The 16170-nt window shown below is 41.6% G+C and overlaps 1 protein-coding gene across 2 annotated transcripts in view; it reads right to left on the minus strand.

Annotated features, from left to right (window-relative positions):
* SEMA6A (semaphorin 6A) overlaps positions 1-16170 on the minus strand; it is an 81552-nt gene that overhangs the window by 16331 nt on the left and 49051 nt on the right. For both annotated transcript variants that reach the window (XM_065406161.1, XM_065406160.1), the window contains one exon: positions 15482-15646. In XM_065406161.1, the coding sequence (XP_065262233.1) occupies positions 15482-15646 (165 nt within the window). The remainder of the gene's footprint in view (positions 1-15481; positions 15647-16170) is intronic.

Consider the following 16170-nt stretch of genomic DNA (forward strand, 5'->3'; position numbering starts at 1 on the left):
ATGGTCTTTGGAGGTTCAACAAGCTGCTTATTGGTCTCCTTCCATGCCATATAAAATTGCTGCATATTCTGTTTAGGTCTTTTTAATGCCATGTAGGTGGAAGAATGGGGTGGACGTGTAGGCAATACATCACATGGGGATAGGCATTCATTTTTATTAAGTTCTCTCAGCCAAACATAGATAATGCTAAGTTATTTCATCTTTGAAGGTCTTGATGTCAGATATTTACAAGGGGGTGCAGTTTTAGCAATATTATCTTAGTTAAACTGTAGATCTGTACCCTGTGGCATATGAATCTCTCAGAGGACCACTGGCATGGAAAATTAATTAGCGTCTTGCTGAATGAGTGCCTAAGCACATCACCTTTGACTTGGCCATATTTAGCAAAAAATATACAGACTGCTGCTGGCTTTCAAGACCTCTTTAAAGCACTGAATGGAGACTAATGTTTTGTGACGATAAAGTAGGATGTCAACTGCAAAAACGGCTATGTTCTTTATTATGGATTCTGATTCCCTAAATCTCTGCAGAGTCTCTGTAGTGCTTGCAAGCGGCTCAACGGTGAGAGCATACCAAATAAGTTACAGAGTCCAAACTTGCTTTGTGCCCCTCTTTGAGAATCATAGAATATCAGGGTTGGAAGGGACCTCAGGAGGTCATCTAATCCCCAAATAAATCATCCCAGCCAGGGCTTTACCAAGCCTGACCTTAAAAACCTCTAAGGAAGGAGATTCCACCACCTCCCTAGGTAACTTATTCCAGTGCTTCACCACCCTCCTAGTGAATTTTTTCCCCCCTAATATCCAACCTAAACCTCCCCACTGCAACAGGAGACCATTATTCCTTGTTCTGTCATCTGCTACCACTGAGAACAGTCTAGATCCATCCTCTTTGGACCCCCCTTTCAGGTAGTTGAAAGCAGCTATCAAATCCCCCCATATTCTTCTCTTCTGCAGACTAAATAATCCCAGTTCCCTCAGCCTCTCCTCATAAATCATGTGCTCCAGCCCCCTAATCATTTTTGTTGCCCTCTGCTGGACTCTTTCCAATTTTTCCACATCCTTCTTGTAATGTGGGGCCCAAAACTGGACACAGTTCTCCAGATGAGGCCTCACCAATGCCGAATAGAGGGGAATGATCATGTCCCTTGATCTGCTGGCAATGCTCCTACTTATACAGCCCAAAATGCCGTTAGCCTTCTTGGCAACAAGGGAACACTGTTGACTCATAGCCAGCTTCTCATCCACTATAACCCCTAGGTCCTTTTCTGCAGAACTGCTGCCTAGCCACTCGGTCCCTAGTCTGTAGCAGTGCATGGGATTCTTCCGTCCTAAGTGCAGGACTCTGCACTTGTCCTTGTTGAACCTCATCAGATTTCTTTTGGCCCAATCCTCTAATTTGGCTAGGTCCCTCTGTGTCCTATCCCTACCCTCCAGAGTATCTACCATTCCTCCCAGTTTAGTGTCATCTGCAAACTTGCTGAGGGTGCAATCCATGCCATCCTCCAGATCATTAATGAAGATATTGAAAAAAAACAGCCCCAGGACCCACCCCTGGGGCACTCCGCTTGATACTGGCTGCCAACTAGACATGGAGCCATTGAGAGAGTCTGATTGGGTGCCAGTCAAATAAAGAATACACATGAAGAAATGTAGAACATGATGGAGGCTCTAAAATGATGTTACAAATTAGATTTCTCCAGTACTACAAACAGATGGGTTCAGTGGAACTATGTAATACTAGAGCAGAGGTGGGCAAACTATGGCCCGTGGGCCACATCCGGTCCGCAGGACCGTCCTGCCCAGCCCCTGCTGTTCCCCTTTCCCTGTAGTTATGCTGCCGTGTGGGCAGCACGGCTGGCTCCAGCGGAGCTGCGAGCTCCTGCCAGGCTGAGCGGCATCGTAAGGGTGGGGGGGAGGGTCGGTTGGATGGTGCGGAGGTTCGGGGGGGGGGGGGCAGTCAGGGGACAGGAAGCAGGGGGGGTTGGATAGGGGGTGGTGGTCCCAGGGGGGAAGTTAGGGATGGGGGGGTCCTGGGAGGGGGCAGTCAGGGGACAAGCAGCACGGGGGATTGGATGGGTGGTGGGTTCTGAGGGCTGCAGTTAGGGGGCAGGAAGTGGGAGGGGTCGGATAGGGGGCAGGGCCAGGTTGTTTGGGGAGGCACAGCCTTCCCTACCCGGCCCTCCATACAGTTTCACACCCTGATGTGGCCCTTGGGCCAAAAAGTTTGCCTACCCCTGTACTAGAGCATCTAATGCTACAAGGCCATTTTTGTTAGTTTGATGTGATGAATGATGTTTAGTGTTTACCAAATATTATGACTTGTGGCCATCCCTGGACTATAGCCAGATTGGTCAGTTTAAATTAGTAGTGGTAGGGTTAGACAGCACCTTTTGAAAAAGACTCTTTACCAGTAGTTTATTATTAAATTAATTGATGTTGAATGATAATATTCTGAATTTTTAATCCCCCCCTCCCTCCCCCGGAGTGCAGTTATACTGGCTTCCAAACTGGAACTGGGTAAGATGTAGGAGTATATGGGCAAGAATAACATAGGGTTTGGGGGGTTTTTAAGAGAATTTTAAAAATACGTCATTTGTTTTCTTCTGTCACAACTGTAAGTATCATAGACAAATCATTAGTGGGATGGCATATTTTTGGAAGCATTCAGGGGTCTTTATTTTCAAATTCAAAAAATCATTGTTGGGCATACAAAAGAACTGCCTGGGCCCTAGTGTTATCAAGCTGCATTTTCATTTGAGCTGTTGTTTCGTGAAAAATACCAATCCTCAGTTGTCCTTAAAAGGAGTACAGTTTCTTATCCAGGATTGACTGTTCTGATAAAATAGCTGTACCATATATGAAACAATAATTCTATGCTTTAAATACTTCTCAAAAACTCATGAGAAGACTGCTGTCAACTGCCATTTATTTTAAAATATAGCTTCATATGACAATTTACACCAGCTGAGGATCTGCTCCAATGTTTAGTGAAAAAACGCTTTACTTTTTTAATATGTAGAAAAGAGGATTCTCCATTTGTATTTCTGGTCATTGAGATCCTAGGCTTCTAGCAAGGTATATATTGGTGCGTGAGTTGAGATGAGCATTACACCTATCTTAGAAGCTAAGAGATTTAGAGGGAGAGATTTAACTTTAATATAGCATTAAAATCTCCTACAAAGTAGAATTTAGTATTTATTTAAGGGAAATAATTAGTAAATAAATCTGACAGAAAATTGAGAAATTCATCAGGAGAGACAAAGCTGCCTTAACTGTCTATGAAAAATCACTCCAGTGCAGATGAATGCTACTGTAGCATAAGATTGGTGTGGTGGCTCTAATGACACCTCCTCTGCAGTCAGCCCAGGGAATGTGGCTGGGGCTTCCCTGGATAGTTTTAAGAGTCCTTTGGGGTTACTGGCCACCTTGCGTAAGTAAGAGCAACCTTCAAGCAGCTCTGAAATATGGGAAAGTTGTGGCCCAACACACAGCTATGCCCAAGATCCAGGGAGCAGTATGGTGGCTTTACACTATCCGCATCTCCTGAGTTGTGGCTGTGTGCTCCTCGGCCACAGTTGAGGACTCTGGGGACTAGATAGTAAAATTAATGCCAGAAGCTTAGTGATCACATCCTTTTTCACCAGCAATGACTGAAGTACTCAGGGTAAGGGTAAATGGTTTATTGGAATTCTCTTACAAGGAGTTGCTTAGATGCAGCAAATACTTGTTCCAGCCAACTTTTTTAACTTTATTGGGGCAGTTCCTCAGCTGGTGTAAACTGCAATGTACATCAGCTGAGGATCTGCCCCATTATGTTTAGAGACATTTTGATGTATAGCCTCAATTTAGAGTGCAGAGAACTTACTTACATTTTTAGATGGTTAATTCCTTTAATAGTCGAAATACAGAATTTTAGCAACTGCAAAAGAGTTGTGGTGGGAGGTTGTATTTTGTTTCATGGCTGTAGCAAAGGAATTCTTGGGTAAGTAATCGCCGCTATGAACAATGTTGCTTCTAGGTGAGCTAGTGGATGGTTAATCTATTGTAAACTTATTAAATTACATTTCTAAATTTAACAGTATTCTTAAACATAATTATTATCATAGTGCATATGCACAAGATGGCTGAATGAAACTGCACAGGCTCCTCATCCCTCTGCATTTCAGTCAGGCTGCTGCTGCTGTTTCTTTCTCCTCCATGGGAGGGATGGTGGGGGGAGAGGAAGGGGCATTGAGAGCACAGGAGAGACCATCTCTTGGCTCTCAGATGTGCTATCCAATGCCACAGCACCTGATACCCACCAGGAGCAATTGCAGGGAAAATCCTGCTCAGGCCCTGCAGGTACTTTGCTGAATCAAGGACATTTGTAGGAGAGATTGCTTATCAGGTGCAATGCAACTGGCTTTCTGTGTTTAATATTAAATAAAATAAACCATGGCAAAATGTGAATTATGCTACTTAAACTTTCATAATTAAGTGTGTTAGTCATTAATCAGGAAACTAATATACATCCTTGAGTGAAAGAAGACATCAAAATTTATCTCTTTTTTCATAATCCTAATCAAGTGTAAGGATCAATAGTTCGGAATATCAGCAGAGAAAGGCTATTGAAAATGGTCAGGGCAAGTTTATCGCCATGAAAAGAATGGAAGTGGTATTTCATTTAGGATTATGCAATTAGTAAATAATCTGTAGGCTATATGGAAAGTGTAGGCTGCTCTCAATCAACACTTGGGTTGTCATAAAATTATTACAGAAGTTGTTCTCTATTAATTAATATAATCACTGAATCTAAGCACATACTATATAACTAATAAGAAAAATGAATTATTCAAATAGCTTTAATTTAACAAAGTATTGCCATTTTAATTATATACTGGCATTAATTTAACACAAAAAGGTGCTTTAAGACTCTTTTTAGAGTTATGTTATTTGCTCTAAAGTGTCTTTGAATTTCAGAGCCTTTTCATGGTTTTTAAGTTGGAAAGCCCAGATTCTCTCCTGGAGACCTGACCTCTTTGTGCTGCCTGATAACCCCCCAATCAGCATAAAGCCACTATAATTATAATAGAGCTGGTGTAGTCAGCACTTACATCATTGCCTCCAACTGTTCGCTGGCCATTTTCTGATATTGTGATGACCGTGTGGGGCAACAGCCCAGTTAATGTACTTTACAGCCATTCCCAATCTGAAAATATTTCAGGATTAGTGTAGAACCGGCCCCAGAATCAGAAAGTCAAACCCTTTGTGCTCCATCATGCAGCTGCCCCGATAGGAGAGTGCAGCTGTGAACGTAGTCCTTCAGGAAATATATCTGGTACCCTGATGCTTGCTGAATTGGATGCAGCATCTTTTGCTGCAAAGATGGAGAAAAGTCCTGTGTCAACTGCAGTTTTTCCCTGGTGGAGGGAGATCTTTATTTCTTGCTCCCTGAAAGAGGGGAAAACTCTAATTCAAAGAGCTTTTTTCTGAATGGACCCCCCAAGCTACTAGAGCTACAAGTAAAAAGGCAAAACCTTAAAAATAGAGCTTGTCAGTTGTCAAATGTGGCTACAATGGATTGCAGGCTTTTAAAGCTATGTAAGTGGATAATTACAGGTTGGGGGTGAACTCGTCTCCTGAAGCCTCTTTTGACACCTGATGAGCTCCGTTTTTAATGTTTTACTTGTAGATCCAGTAGTTTGGATGTTCTTTCAGATAAAAAGCTCTTTGGATCAGGGTTTTCCACTCTTCCAGGGAGACCCAGAAGTCATGTTAAGTTGGCAGCTTTTGTTTTTATATCTTCATCTTTATCCTCGGAGTAGGCTGACAGGTTTCTGTTGCTATTTGAGCTGATTCATACATTGTTACTGATGGTTCCTCAGTTGTTAGACCAATTAGCTGGAAGGGTAGATGGATTTCATAATTAGCTAAGAAAGATTGTAGAACTGTTTTGATTTAAAATTAATTACTGTGGTCAAGTGTAAGGCAATCCCGTGTATGATCTTGGTTACCAGATACAGCATTTTGCAGAAAGCATGGCTCTCGGCTGTCTTCCTGATCTTCTCCCATCTTTTAGCGCTGAGAGTTTTGCTTTCTTTCTTACAACTCCAAAAGGAGTCCACATATTGTTTAGAAAGCTTTGTGATTGTATCAGTTGGGGAGTCAATTATTTTGTGATTCAAATGAAGATCTAAATGAGTTTCAACCAGGAGCTAAGGGAGATGCTACTAAATTGTTATTCTGCATTACATGACCTCCTCCCTCTTTTGTGTTAAAACTTATTCATGAACCTCGTATCTCTCATCTCCTCTGCTTACCTTGCAGTAGTCTGTTCTCTTTCCCTTCACCATCTGTCAGATACAGTCTTGAGAATGTTTCATTGAAATAAAGTCTTAAGACAGTCTATTGTCTGGAACAGCCTTCCTTCATCTCTCTCTTGCATCAGTTTCCCATCTCATTTCCACTTTCAGCTGAAAATGTTTCTTTTCCTCTCTCACCTATACCCCTTAATTTCTGTCTCTTGCTATTAATTATTACCCTTCTGTGACTACTGTTATTCTACCATGTTTTGGTCTAGAGTTGCGATGAAAGATGCAATAGGCGAAAAAATTATATTGTATAGTTCTGGACACACAGCAGAAGTGTCATCAGTTAGGGGGGAGGGATAGCTCAGTGGTTTGAGCATTGGCCTGCTAAACCCAGGGTTGTGAGTTCAATCCTTGAGGGGGCCACTTAGGGATCTGGGGCAAAATCAGTATGTGGTCCTGCTAGTGAAGGCAGGGGTCTGGACTTGATGACCTTTCAAGGTCCCTTCCAGTTCTAGGAGATGGGATATCTCCATTTATTTATTTATAAAAGCCTCTCCACACCGCTCTGCTAATGTGCCTAAATCTGAACTGCAGGGACCACTTCTTGAGGTGTTAGGATAATTCAGCTTCCAGCTCCATTTAGCAGTCAACCCTTTTGCTGAGGCTGCCGGTTAGGATGGTGGCTTTTGCAATGAGGACACCTGTCCATTAGGAACTGCACTGAGACCATTAACTCCATTTATATGGTGATGATATTGTTAGTACTGACCTGGTTCGCAGTCAAACTGGAGTTGAAAAGCTCTGAATCCCATTGCCAAATCCCCAAGCCATCCAATTCCCCAAGACAAGCCACTTATTAGGACTATTCCAGACAAGCATTTGATTATTTTAAAAGAAAATTTCTTACAGCTCCGATGAAGACCCATTATGTGACAAACATGAATACTATTCCTTTTATAAACGTGGCTGTTTACAACAATTTGATGCTAATTCACCTAAGAACATTTTAAAGAAAAAAAAAATCTATCGGGTTTTGTTAGGAATAGGTTCATCTAAACAACCTCTACTTAAATTCAAATGTGAAAAATAATTGTCTTAATCTACATGGAGATACATAAAAGATTTAAACAGACTAAATCCTGCACAATCTCAAGACACTTCACTGAAATCCCAGTATGGAATAGAATATTACTTGGATTATAACTAACTTCATTTCAAACCTCTCTCCACGAACTGCCGATAGATGCTAGAGAAGCAATGGAGATACAGATAGTCAGGGCTGATTCTCCACTCTGTCACACTGTTTTTATATCTCTGTTTTAATTGATTGCAGTCTAGGAATAGAGTTCCACCAGCAGAGTAACAAATTAAAGGGTAAGCCCTGACTGTTTCTATTTTCACTGCTTCTCCAGCATCTAGGTTCTGTTCTTCGTAGTTAGAAATGTTGTGAAACTGAAGTAGCTGACCATGCACTTCATATTGTATGGACAAGGGTTTGGTTTTGATCAGGGATACTGAAAACAGGTATCTAGAGCAACAGGTGTAATTGTAGTGCTTACTCCAGTCATGTACATCTTCGGTACAAGTCTCCTTCCTGGCCCCCTGGAAATGACTGTGCATGCAGCTACTTCGTTGATTAAACTGAATTTTTAGCAAGGGTCAGTCACTTCTGATATTCCCATAACTATGACTGGCTAAGGAATATTTTGTTGACCTTGGAAATTGAAAAGACAACACTGAACTCAAAGGATGATCTGGACAAATTCTGTGCTACACAGAATCCACTTCTGAGTTATTACAAAATGGCAGCAGGATAATAAGGAATTCCCCTACCGCTCTTTTGTAAACATGTTTGGAATCCTTCCATACCTTGAATAAATCAAAATAAATTCATGTAAAAATAGATAGAGTAAATTTAAATGTACTCTCTGGGCCAAATTCACCCATGCTGCTAAGGAGTACAGCGTCATTAGCCTCAATTTATACAAAACGAAGCTGAGCCACCATCTTTACTGTAGGTTGTTATTGTTTTCATTTCAGTTCAATGTGAACAGGATTTCAGTAAAACCCCGGGTGGATTTCTACCTTCTCAATCCCTCCTATCATGATAGTACCTGAAACCTCACATAACACTGGTCTACAATTTTTGAGAAGTCGTCTGCTTCAGAGATAAAATGTGCTATTTATGATGTATTTTGATGTGCTGAATTCAAATATGACAATTAAAACAACTGATTGGCTACTGTTTCTAAGATATTTAAGTTTTTACATTTTATGTCTATGTATATTGTATAGATAGTAGAGTTTTAATCATAAATTGTAAACCTAGGTCTTTTCATGTGTTTATGGTTGCTTTACATGATAATATTTCACCTGTCCTGTTTATGTAACACTTTAAAAATCAGCAAAAGGGTTATATAAATAAAATGTATTATGAAACAAAAGGCAAAAAACTATTATGTACATAGTTTAGTCCTATTCAGTGTCTACTCGGTGCTTCTTGGCTTGTCTCTTGTATTCATTAAATGGAGCATCTCTTGTCACTGTCCAGCAATAGTCTGCAAGCATTGATGGGCTCCATTTGCCCTGATAGCGTTTCTCCATTGTTGTAATGTCCTGGTGAAATCGCTCACGGTGCTCGTCGCTCACTGCTCCGCAGTTCGGTGGAAAAAAATCTAGATGAGAGTGCAAAAAATGTATCTTTAGTGACATGTTGCAACCAAGGCTTTTGTATGCCTTGAGGAGGTTTTCCACCAACAACCTGTAGTTGTCTGCCTTGTTGTTTCCGAGAAAATTTATTGCCACTAACTGGAAGGCTTTCCATGCCGTCTTTTCCTTGCCACGCAGTGCATGGTCAAATGCATCATCTCGAAGAAGTTCACGAATCTAAGGACCAACAAAGACACCTTCCTTTATCTTAGCTTCACTTAACCTTGGAAATTTTCCACGGAGGTACTTGAAAGCCGCTTGTGTTTTGTCAATGGCCTTGACAAAGTTCTTCATCAGACCCAGCTTGATGTGTAAGGGTGGTAACAAAATCTTCCTTGATTCAACAAGTGGTGGATGCTGAACACTTTTCCTCCCAGGCTCCAATGACTGTCGGAGTGGCCAGTCTTTCTTGATGTAGTGGGAATCTCTTGCACGACTATCCCATTCGCAGAGAAAACAGCAGTACTTTGTGTATCCAGTCTGCAGACCAAGCAAGAGAGCAACAACCTTCAAATCGCCACAAAGCTGCCACTGATGTTGGTCATAGTTTATGCACCTCAAAAGTTGTTTCGTGTTGTCATAGGTTTCCTTCATATGGACTGCATGACCAACTGGAATTGATGGCAAAACATTGCCATTATGCAGTAAAACAGCTTTAAGACTCGTCTTCGATGAATCAGTGAACAGTCTCCACTCATCTGGATCGTGAACGATGTTGAGGGCTGCCATCACACCATCGATGTTGTTGCAGGCTACACGCTCACCTTCCATGAAGAATGGGACAAGATCCTTTTGACGGTCATGGAACATGGAAACCCTAACATCACCTGCCAGGAGATTCCACTGCTGTAGTCTGGAGCCCAACAGCTCTGCCTTACTCTTGGGTAGTTCCAAATCCCTGACAAGGTCATTCAGTTCACCTTGTGTTATGAGGTGTGGTTCAGAGGAGGAGGATGGGAGAAAATGTGGGTCCTGTGACATTGATGGTTCAGGACCAGAAGTTTCATCCTCTTCCTCTTCCTCGTCTGACTCAAGTGAGAATGATTCTGGTGCCTCAGGAACTGGCAGTCCTTCTCCGTGGGGTACTGGGCGTATAGGTGATGGAATGTTTGGATAATGCACAGTCCACTTTTTCTTCTTTGACACACCTTTCCCAACTGGAGGCACCATGCAGAAGTAACCATTGCTGGGATGATCTGTTGGCTCTCTCCAAATCATTGGCACTGCAAAAGGCATAGATTTCCTTTTCCTGTTCAACCACTGGTGAAGATTTGTTGCACAAGTGTTGCAGCATATGTGTGGGGCCCACCTCTTGTCCTGATCTCCAATTTTGCAGCCAAAATAAAGGTGATAGGCTTTCTTAACCATAGTGGTTATACTGTGCTTTTGTGATGCAAAAGTCACTTCACCACAAACATAGCAGAAGTTATCTGCACTGTTCACACAAGTACGAGGCATCTCTGCTCACTTTGGCTAAACAGAAATGTGTCCCTTTGCAAAATCAAACACTGACAAATAAGAGAGCACGACACTGTCTGATTTCTAGAGCTGATACAGGGCAATTTGTTCAGCAGAGTGATGTAAGCTTCGTTATGATTGCATCATCCATGACTTCTAGGAATAACATGATGCAATTCATATCATGTATGATGCAATACCAGCTTCAGATTGCATCATTCATTGTTTTGCCTAAAAAGCAAGTACTGTCCAAACCCAGTCATAGATTTATTCATAGATCCAGTCAAAGATGTATTTTAGTTATTTCTGGTTTAAATTGAGATCCCTTCCCTTTATAACTCACGTATCCTCCGCCATTCCCAAGTCAAGGGTCGTATATACTGACCCAATAGCATATCTTGAAAACTAGAGCCAATCAACAATTTTAAGCATCATTTTCTTTCTCAGTGACCCAGAATTAGTCAAGTTTGACTACCTTTATTTCAGAAGCATTTTGGCTGTAGAGCAGTGTAATTTTGGCTCTTTGGAGCAGAGTCTGGCTTTATTTTTGTGAACTCCCCAGGCTAAGTATAGTGTCAACATTCAGCAAATCGTTCAAATAGTAGTAATAATAGTAACAGCACTACCTTATTCCTGCAAAAGGAAATGTTTTCTTTTAGACAGACTCTTGAAATGTAAAATCGTTGCCCTCCCTGTGTCTATTAGCTGACTACTTCAGAATGGTGCACAGAAACTGTGTGACAGAGACAGGTTTGCAAATATTGTTAAGAGAAGCTGAAAAAAAGGAGGTTCCAACATATATAATATTTACAGTTGCATCCCTGATAGCCTAATTAATGTACTGGCTACTCTTGTCATTTGTACACCTCACCTCTTATTTTGAATTAGCTTTGTACTATTATTGTTTTGTAGACACTGAACAAAAAGTTTGTTAAGAGAGGAAGGGTGTCAGGGTCACCTAACCATGCAAGAGACAAATATTAAAACTGCTAAAAATAACCCCTGGACTTTAATCTTTCAGTGGACTAAGCAGTTAACTCCTCTATTGCTTGAATTAGACAGAATAAAAACTGGCAAAACCAAGAAAGTAGAAGCCACGACTGCATCTAATTTATCAATGTGATTAAAGGGTCGGCTCCAGCCATCTAGCAAGTGAGAGAGAAAACAGAGTGTTTACTATGTTTGTGTTAATGAATCTAGGACTTGAAAGATATCAGGCATTTCTAAAGAAAGGCAGCAAGGACAGAAGACAGTAGACAAGGGCCAGTAGGGTAATGAAGGGCAAGGTCAGTTACGGTTGAAGAAAATTACTTCATTTTCTTCATTTATACCCTCTAGTAGATTTATGTATCTACTCCCCATTTTGTTAGTAGGACCATACATAGATACAGCACTGTCGTACGATTCAAAGTGAACAGGGTAAAGCCTTGGAATATTCCACACAAGGAGCTTGGTTTTATTACTGGAGGGAGGGAGACTAAGTACAATGGCAGCAGAAGGGAAGGTTAGACTGCAAGGTGAGGAGCTACTATTTTGACAAAGGTGAGAAACACAAAGAATTAAATTAAAACACAGCAAGAAAAAACAAACAAAAGCACACTTTGGAAATGTGTTCTTTTTGTAGAGGGCTGGGAGAAGAAAAAATGGTGGAGTTTGCCAATCGCAATTAATTTTTCATTCTGCAATATCAATGACAGATTATTCAGTGGCCAAAATGAAAAGGTCATTGGGATGGCAACAAACAGCTCCTACTCTATGAAGTGCACTACACATTTTCATTTTGGCAAGAAATGTGAGGTATCTCAGAAACAACAATTCCAGAGTATATTTAGCTACTAAAGCTGCGGCACACAAATGTCACATTCCCATGAGTCAACCCATTTAAAGAACCCCCTCTTTGCACCCCCACAGATATTCCCCAAGATGCCTGTGCTGAATTAACAGCTGAACATATGGATGTGACATCATCAAGGCACCAGTGTCACAGAAAATAAAGTAGCAAGTGGTTTCAGTAGAATTAGAGTGAAGTCGTTTGTGAGTGCAGGAAAAGAAAGAAAACACCTTCCAAAGGAATAAACACAACCACACCACACAGCACTTTGCAAAACAAAAGGAAAATGTTAAAAACATAAGAGATTTTTGTTTTTTTTGTAAACGTGTGAAGGAAAAAAATACACAGTGAAACAAAAACAAAAAACTTTATAAATGAGTATTAAGCGTAACCTTGTTTGGTTTAATTTTGCATAACAACCCACTCCTTTGCCCTTTAAAATATTGGATCAATAGTAATTTTGGACCTAACTGGGGTCTGATTGGGCAAGGCAAGGAGTAATAGCACACAAGTACATGGTAATGGTAAACAACCATGCGGTCACCTCTGCCACCATTGTTTGTGTGTAGACTACTTCCAGCTTTATCAATATTCATCATTAAGCCCCAACGAATGCATGATATTTAAATGACCCTGTCAAGTGCTAAGAAGACTCTTTGGTAACCGTCGCTCCCTGGGGAGGTAACTATACAGTGCAAGCTACCTCATCAGTCAGTGACTAGAAGCAAAAAGGCTTACAACCCAACAGCTATACATTTATTAATATTTTCACTGTGCGCTCTTCTGAAAGCTGCTCCTGGCATACAAGATGCTTTTAAGAAGTAGCCTTCTGACCATTAAGAGTACTGCTGTGCAAAACAGTTGTGACGCATGGAACCACACATAACAAATGCCATTAATATTAACATACACCTCTGCATTCCTCTCTGGCACATTAATGACCAGATTCTCCACTGGTGTAATTCATCATATCTTCATAGACCTCAATGGAGCTACACCAATGTCCACCAGCTGAGGAGCTGGCTAGCCCCCAGGCGTTACTCTTTCCCCATTACAGATACAGGCCTAGTTAAGGGTAAACACATCTGTCTAAGTGGATGGGAGGAGGCCAACACTTTCTCTTGGGGGTAGTGTAGTAGAAAAGGAACAGAAGCACTTGCTCAAAATGGTGTGTATTATCAAGAGAGATGAACAAAAAGAAGCCAATTACTTATCTGCCATTTGCAGTGTGCCAGATTTATTGACCAGAGGAATTAAGGATTCAAGGTAAATCACGCATTATCATTTTGAGTCATTTTGTTTTGCTTTCTTTAAGTACATGGCAGACAGAAAAGCAAACATTTCTGCAGCTGTTACCATAGCAAGAGCTAATTGCTTTTACAATAAATCAAAGCACAAGGCCCATAAAGGCAGGGTGGCCCAGCAGCAATGTATGAGAAGCTTGCAGGCTCAAGAAGGATTACTACAGCCACTTGTCAAGGGTTTCACTTCGGAGTAATCCCAAACTCTGACGTTCTGACTGATGTTTATTACCATAATATTGGAGTGAGAAGAGATGGGCCAATCAAAGAACTAAGACAAAGAAATGAATGTGAAGATGGGGTCTGCAGGAACCAGCAATTACTTATTGGCGGAAGCATGCTCTTATATTTAAGGCACAGGATGAGGAATCAGAAGTCCCCGAGTTATATTTCATGCTGCAGTCTTCCTGCATGTTGGGCAAGTTCCTTAGGTCCAGATTTGTAAAGGTATTCAGGGGCCTAAAGATGCAGATAGGCACCTAGTGGGATTTTAAAAAGCATTGTTTTCAGGGGGTGTTGAGCACCAAGAGCTAGATTCACAAAAGGACTTGCATGTCTTACTGCCACTTTAGGTGCTAAAGTCAAACATTTAACAGCCACTGAGATTATCAAAACCTCCCCTTAGCTGCTGCCTAATCCTGCAGGTGCCTACGTTTCTGCCAGTAATGCTTCCTCAACACCTAAATTCCTACTAGTTCACGTGCAAAATTGCTCAACTCCTGATGCCACCTTGATGCCCAGTGCCCTTGCTCATGCCTGAGCCATGGTAGGATGCGCAAGTGAGGTGTTCTCCATCTATCTCATCTGCAGGGCATTCTCAGAGCATGCCTATCCGATCAGGCCCCATATAGAAGACAGCTGAGGGCTACCTGATCAAGAATGTTTGAGTCAGGCTGGCTGGTGTGAGTGTTCTAGAATACCCAGACACTCCCCTGTCACTTAGGAGACCTGTTTTCAAATTCCCACTCTGCCTGATTTGAAATGAGGACTTGGCCTCAGGTCTCAGTGAGTGCTCTAATCACTGGGCTATTGGTATAAAGGTGTGGGGATCTTTCTCTCATGAGAAAATGGCGAGCCTGGCTTAGGTTCCTAACTTCAAGAGAGGGTTTACCTGGAATCCCAAATGGAGCCAGGTGCTTCCCTTTGGACCAGCATTAGATGCCTAACTAACTTTGAGCAGCAGGGCCTAAATTGCATCCCCCGTCTCACCATTTCCTATTGGCTAGCATAGGCAGCTCTCCACTCAGCTTGCTGGCTTCTGAGAATCTCTTTTTAGATGCCTAACGCTCCCTATGCATTGTATAAGAAGCCTGGGCACCTAACTCAAGGCTGAGGATTACACTAGGTGGTAAAGCGCCTAATGCCTAAGTCCCTTTATGGATCTAGCTCCAGGTGATTTTGAAAATCTGACCTGGCACTTCTCTGCATCTTTCAGTGCATACATACATTTAAAAACGTGGCCACTAAATCTCTACATGCCTCAGTTTCCCTATCTAACTTACAGGGCGATGAGGCTAAATTAATTACAGTATGCTGAGTGGTTTTAAACCATTGGATGGAAGGCACCATGGAAGCTCCGTGAGTTAATGATAATATAAAGCAGTGGAAGTGGCTCATCATTAACTCATGAAGATCACGCTTAAACAGGGTTAAATCCACACTTCCCCAGTCACACACAGTCTCACTCACATTTGTTTTGTGTGGTTTCCTTAGTCAGTGAATATCGAGAACTAAGTCTAAGATTGGTTATTTTGTTTCCGCCTTTCCAATAAGCTTTTAATTACAGTGCAGGAGTTTTGTTACAGGCTACCATGATTCAGCTGGAAGCAGTTACACTGTAGTCACTCCCTCCTCCCCCACCACCACATGGATTCATTTCCAAGGCCTTACCCTTCTTGTCTTGGTGATTATGGGATGACACTGCCGCATATGGATCTGTGTTTTCAGATGAGCCAACCGGATCCTTCCAATCCAGCATACGTCCCCTAGTATCATAACCCTCTTGAGCTGGAGAGTCAGAAGTGGTGGTGCTTGGAACTAGTGAACGGGAGTGGCCTGTGTTTACATTACAAATACAATTAGGGAAGACACCACACATTAGTCACTCAGGAGCATAAAATAAGCATTGTTTTTTGTGAATGCTGGAAGGGTTTCTTGAAACCAAGCAATGTTTCAAAAGCCTTTCACAACATTGCCCAAAGGAAATGTAGCATCTGAATCTTTTGCAGCTGTGAGAAAAACTACTTTCTGAGTAGTCAGAGCGGGCATGTGTGTGCCTATGTCAGTGGGAGACATGGGCCTTGACTATAGTCAACACTTCACTGGTTTACCTAAAGGTTTTGGTTAAAACTGATTGAGTTGAAATGGTGCCAAACACGCCATGGGCACGCTTTCTACAATTTCAGTCCAGTTAGCTTAATTCAGTAAGGTGTTGAGCTAAAACAATATGAGCCTGGTTTACACTGAATTAAGCATGTCCACACTGTTTTAAGTTAATTGATTTTTTTAAACCAACTTAAAGTGAAACTGGTGAAAATTTACTGTAGACAAGGCTGCTGTTCTTAAGGAGAATGACAGCT

This window comes from Emys orbicularis, chromosome 6 (genome assembly GCF_028017835.1).
Source record: "Emys orbicularis isolate rEmyOrb1 chromosome 6, rEmyOrb1.hap1, whole genome shotgun sequence".
Taxonomy (NCBI): Eukaryota; Metazoa; Chordata; order Testudines; family Emydidae; genus Emys; species Emys orbicularis.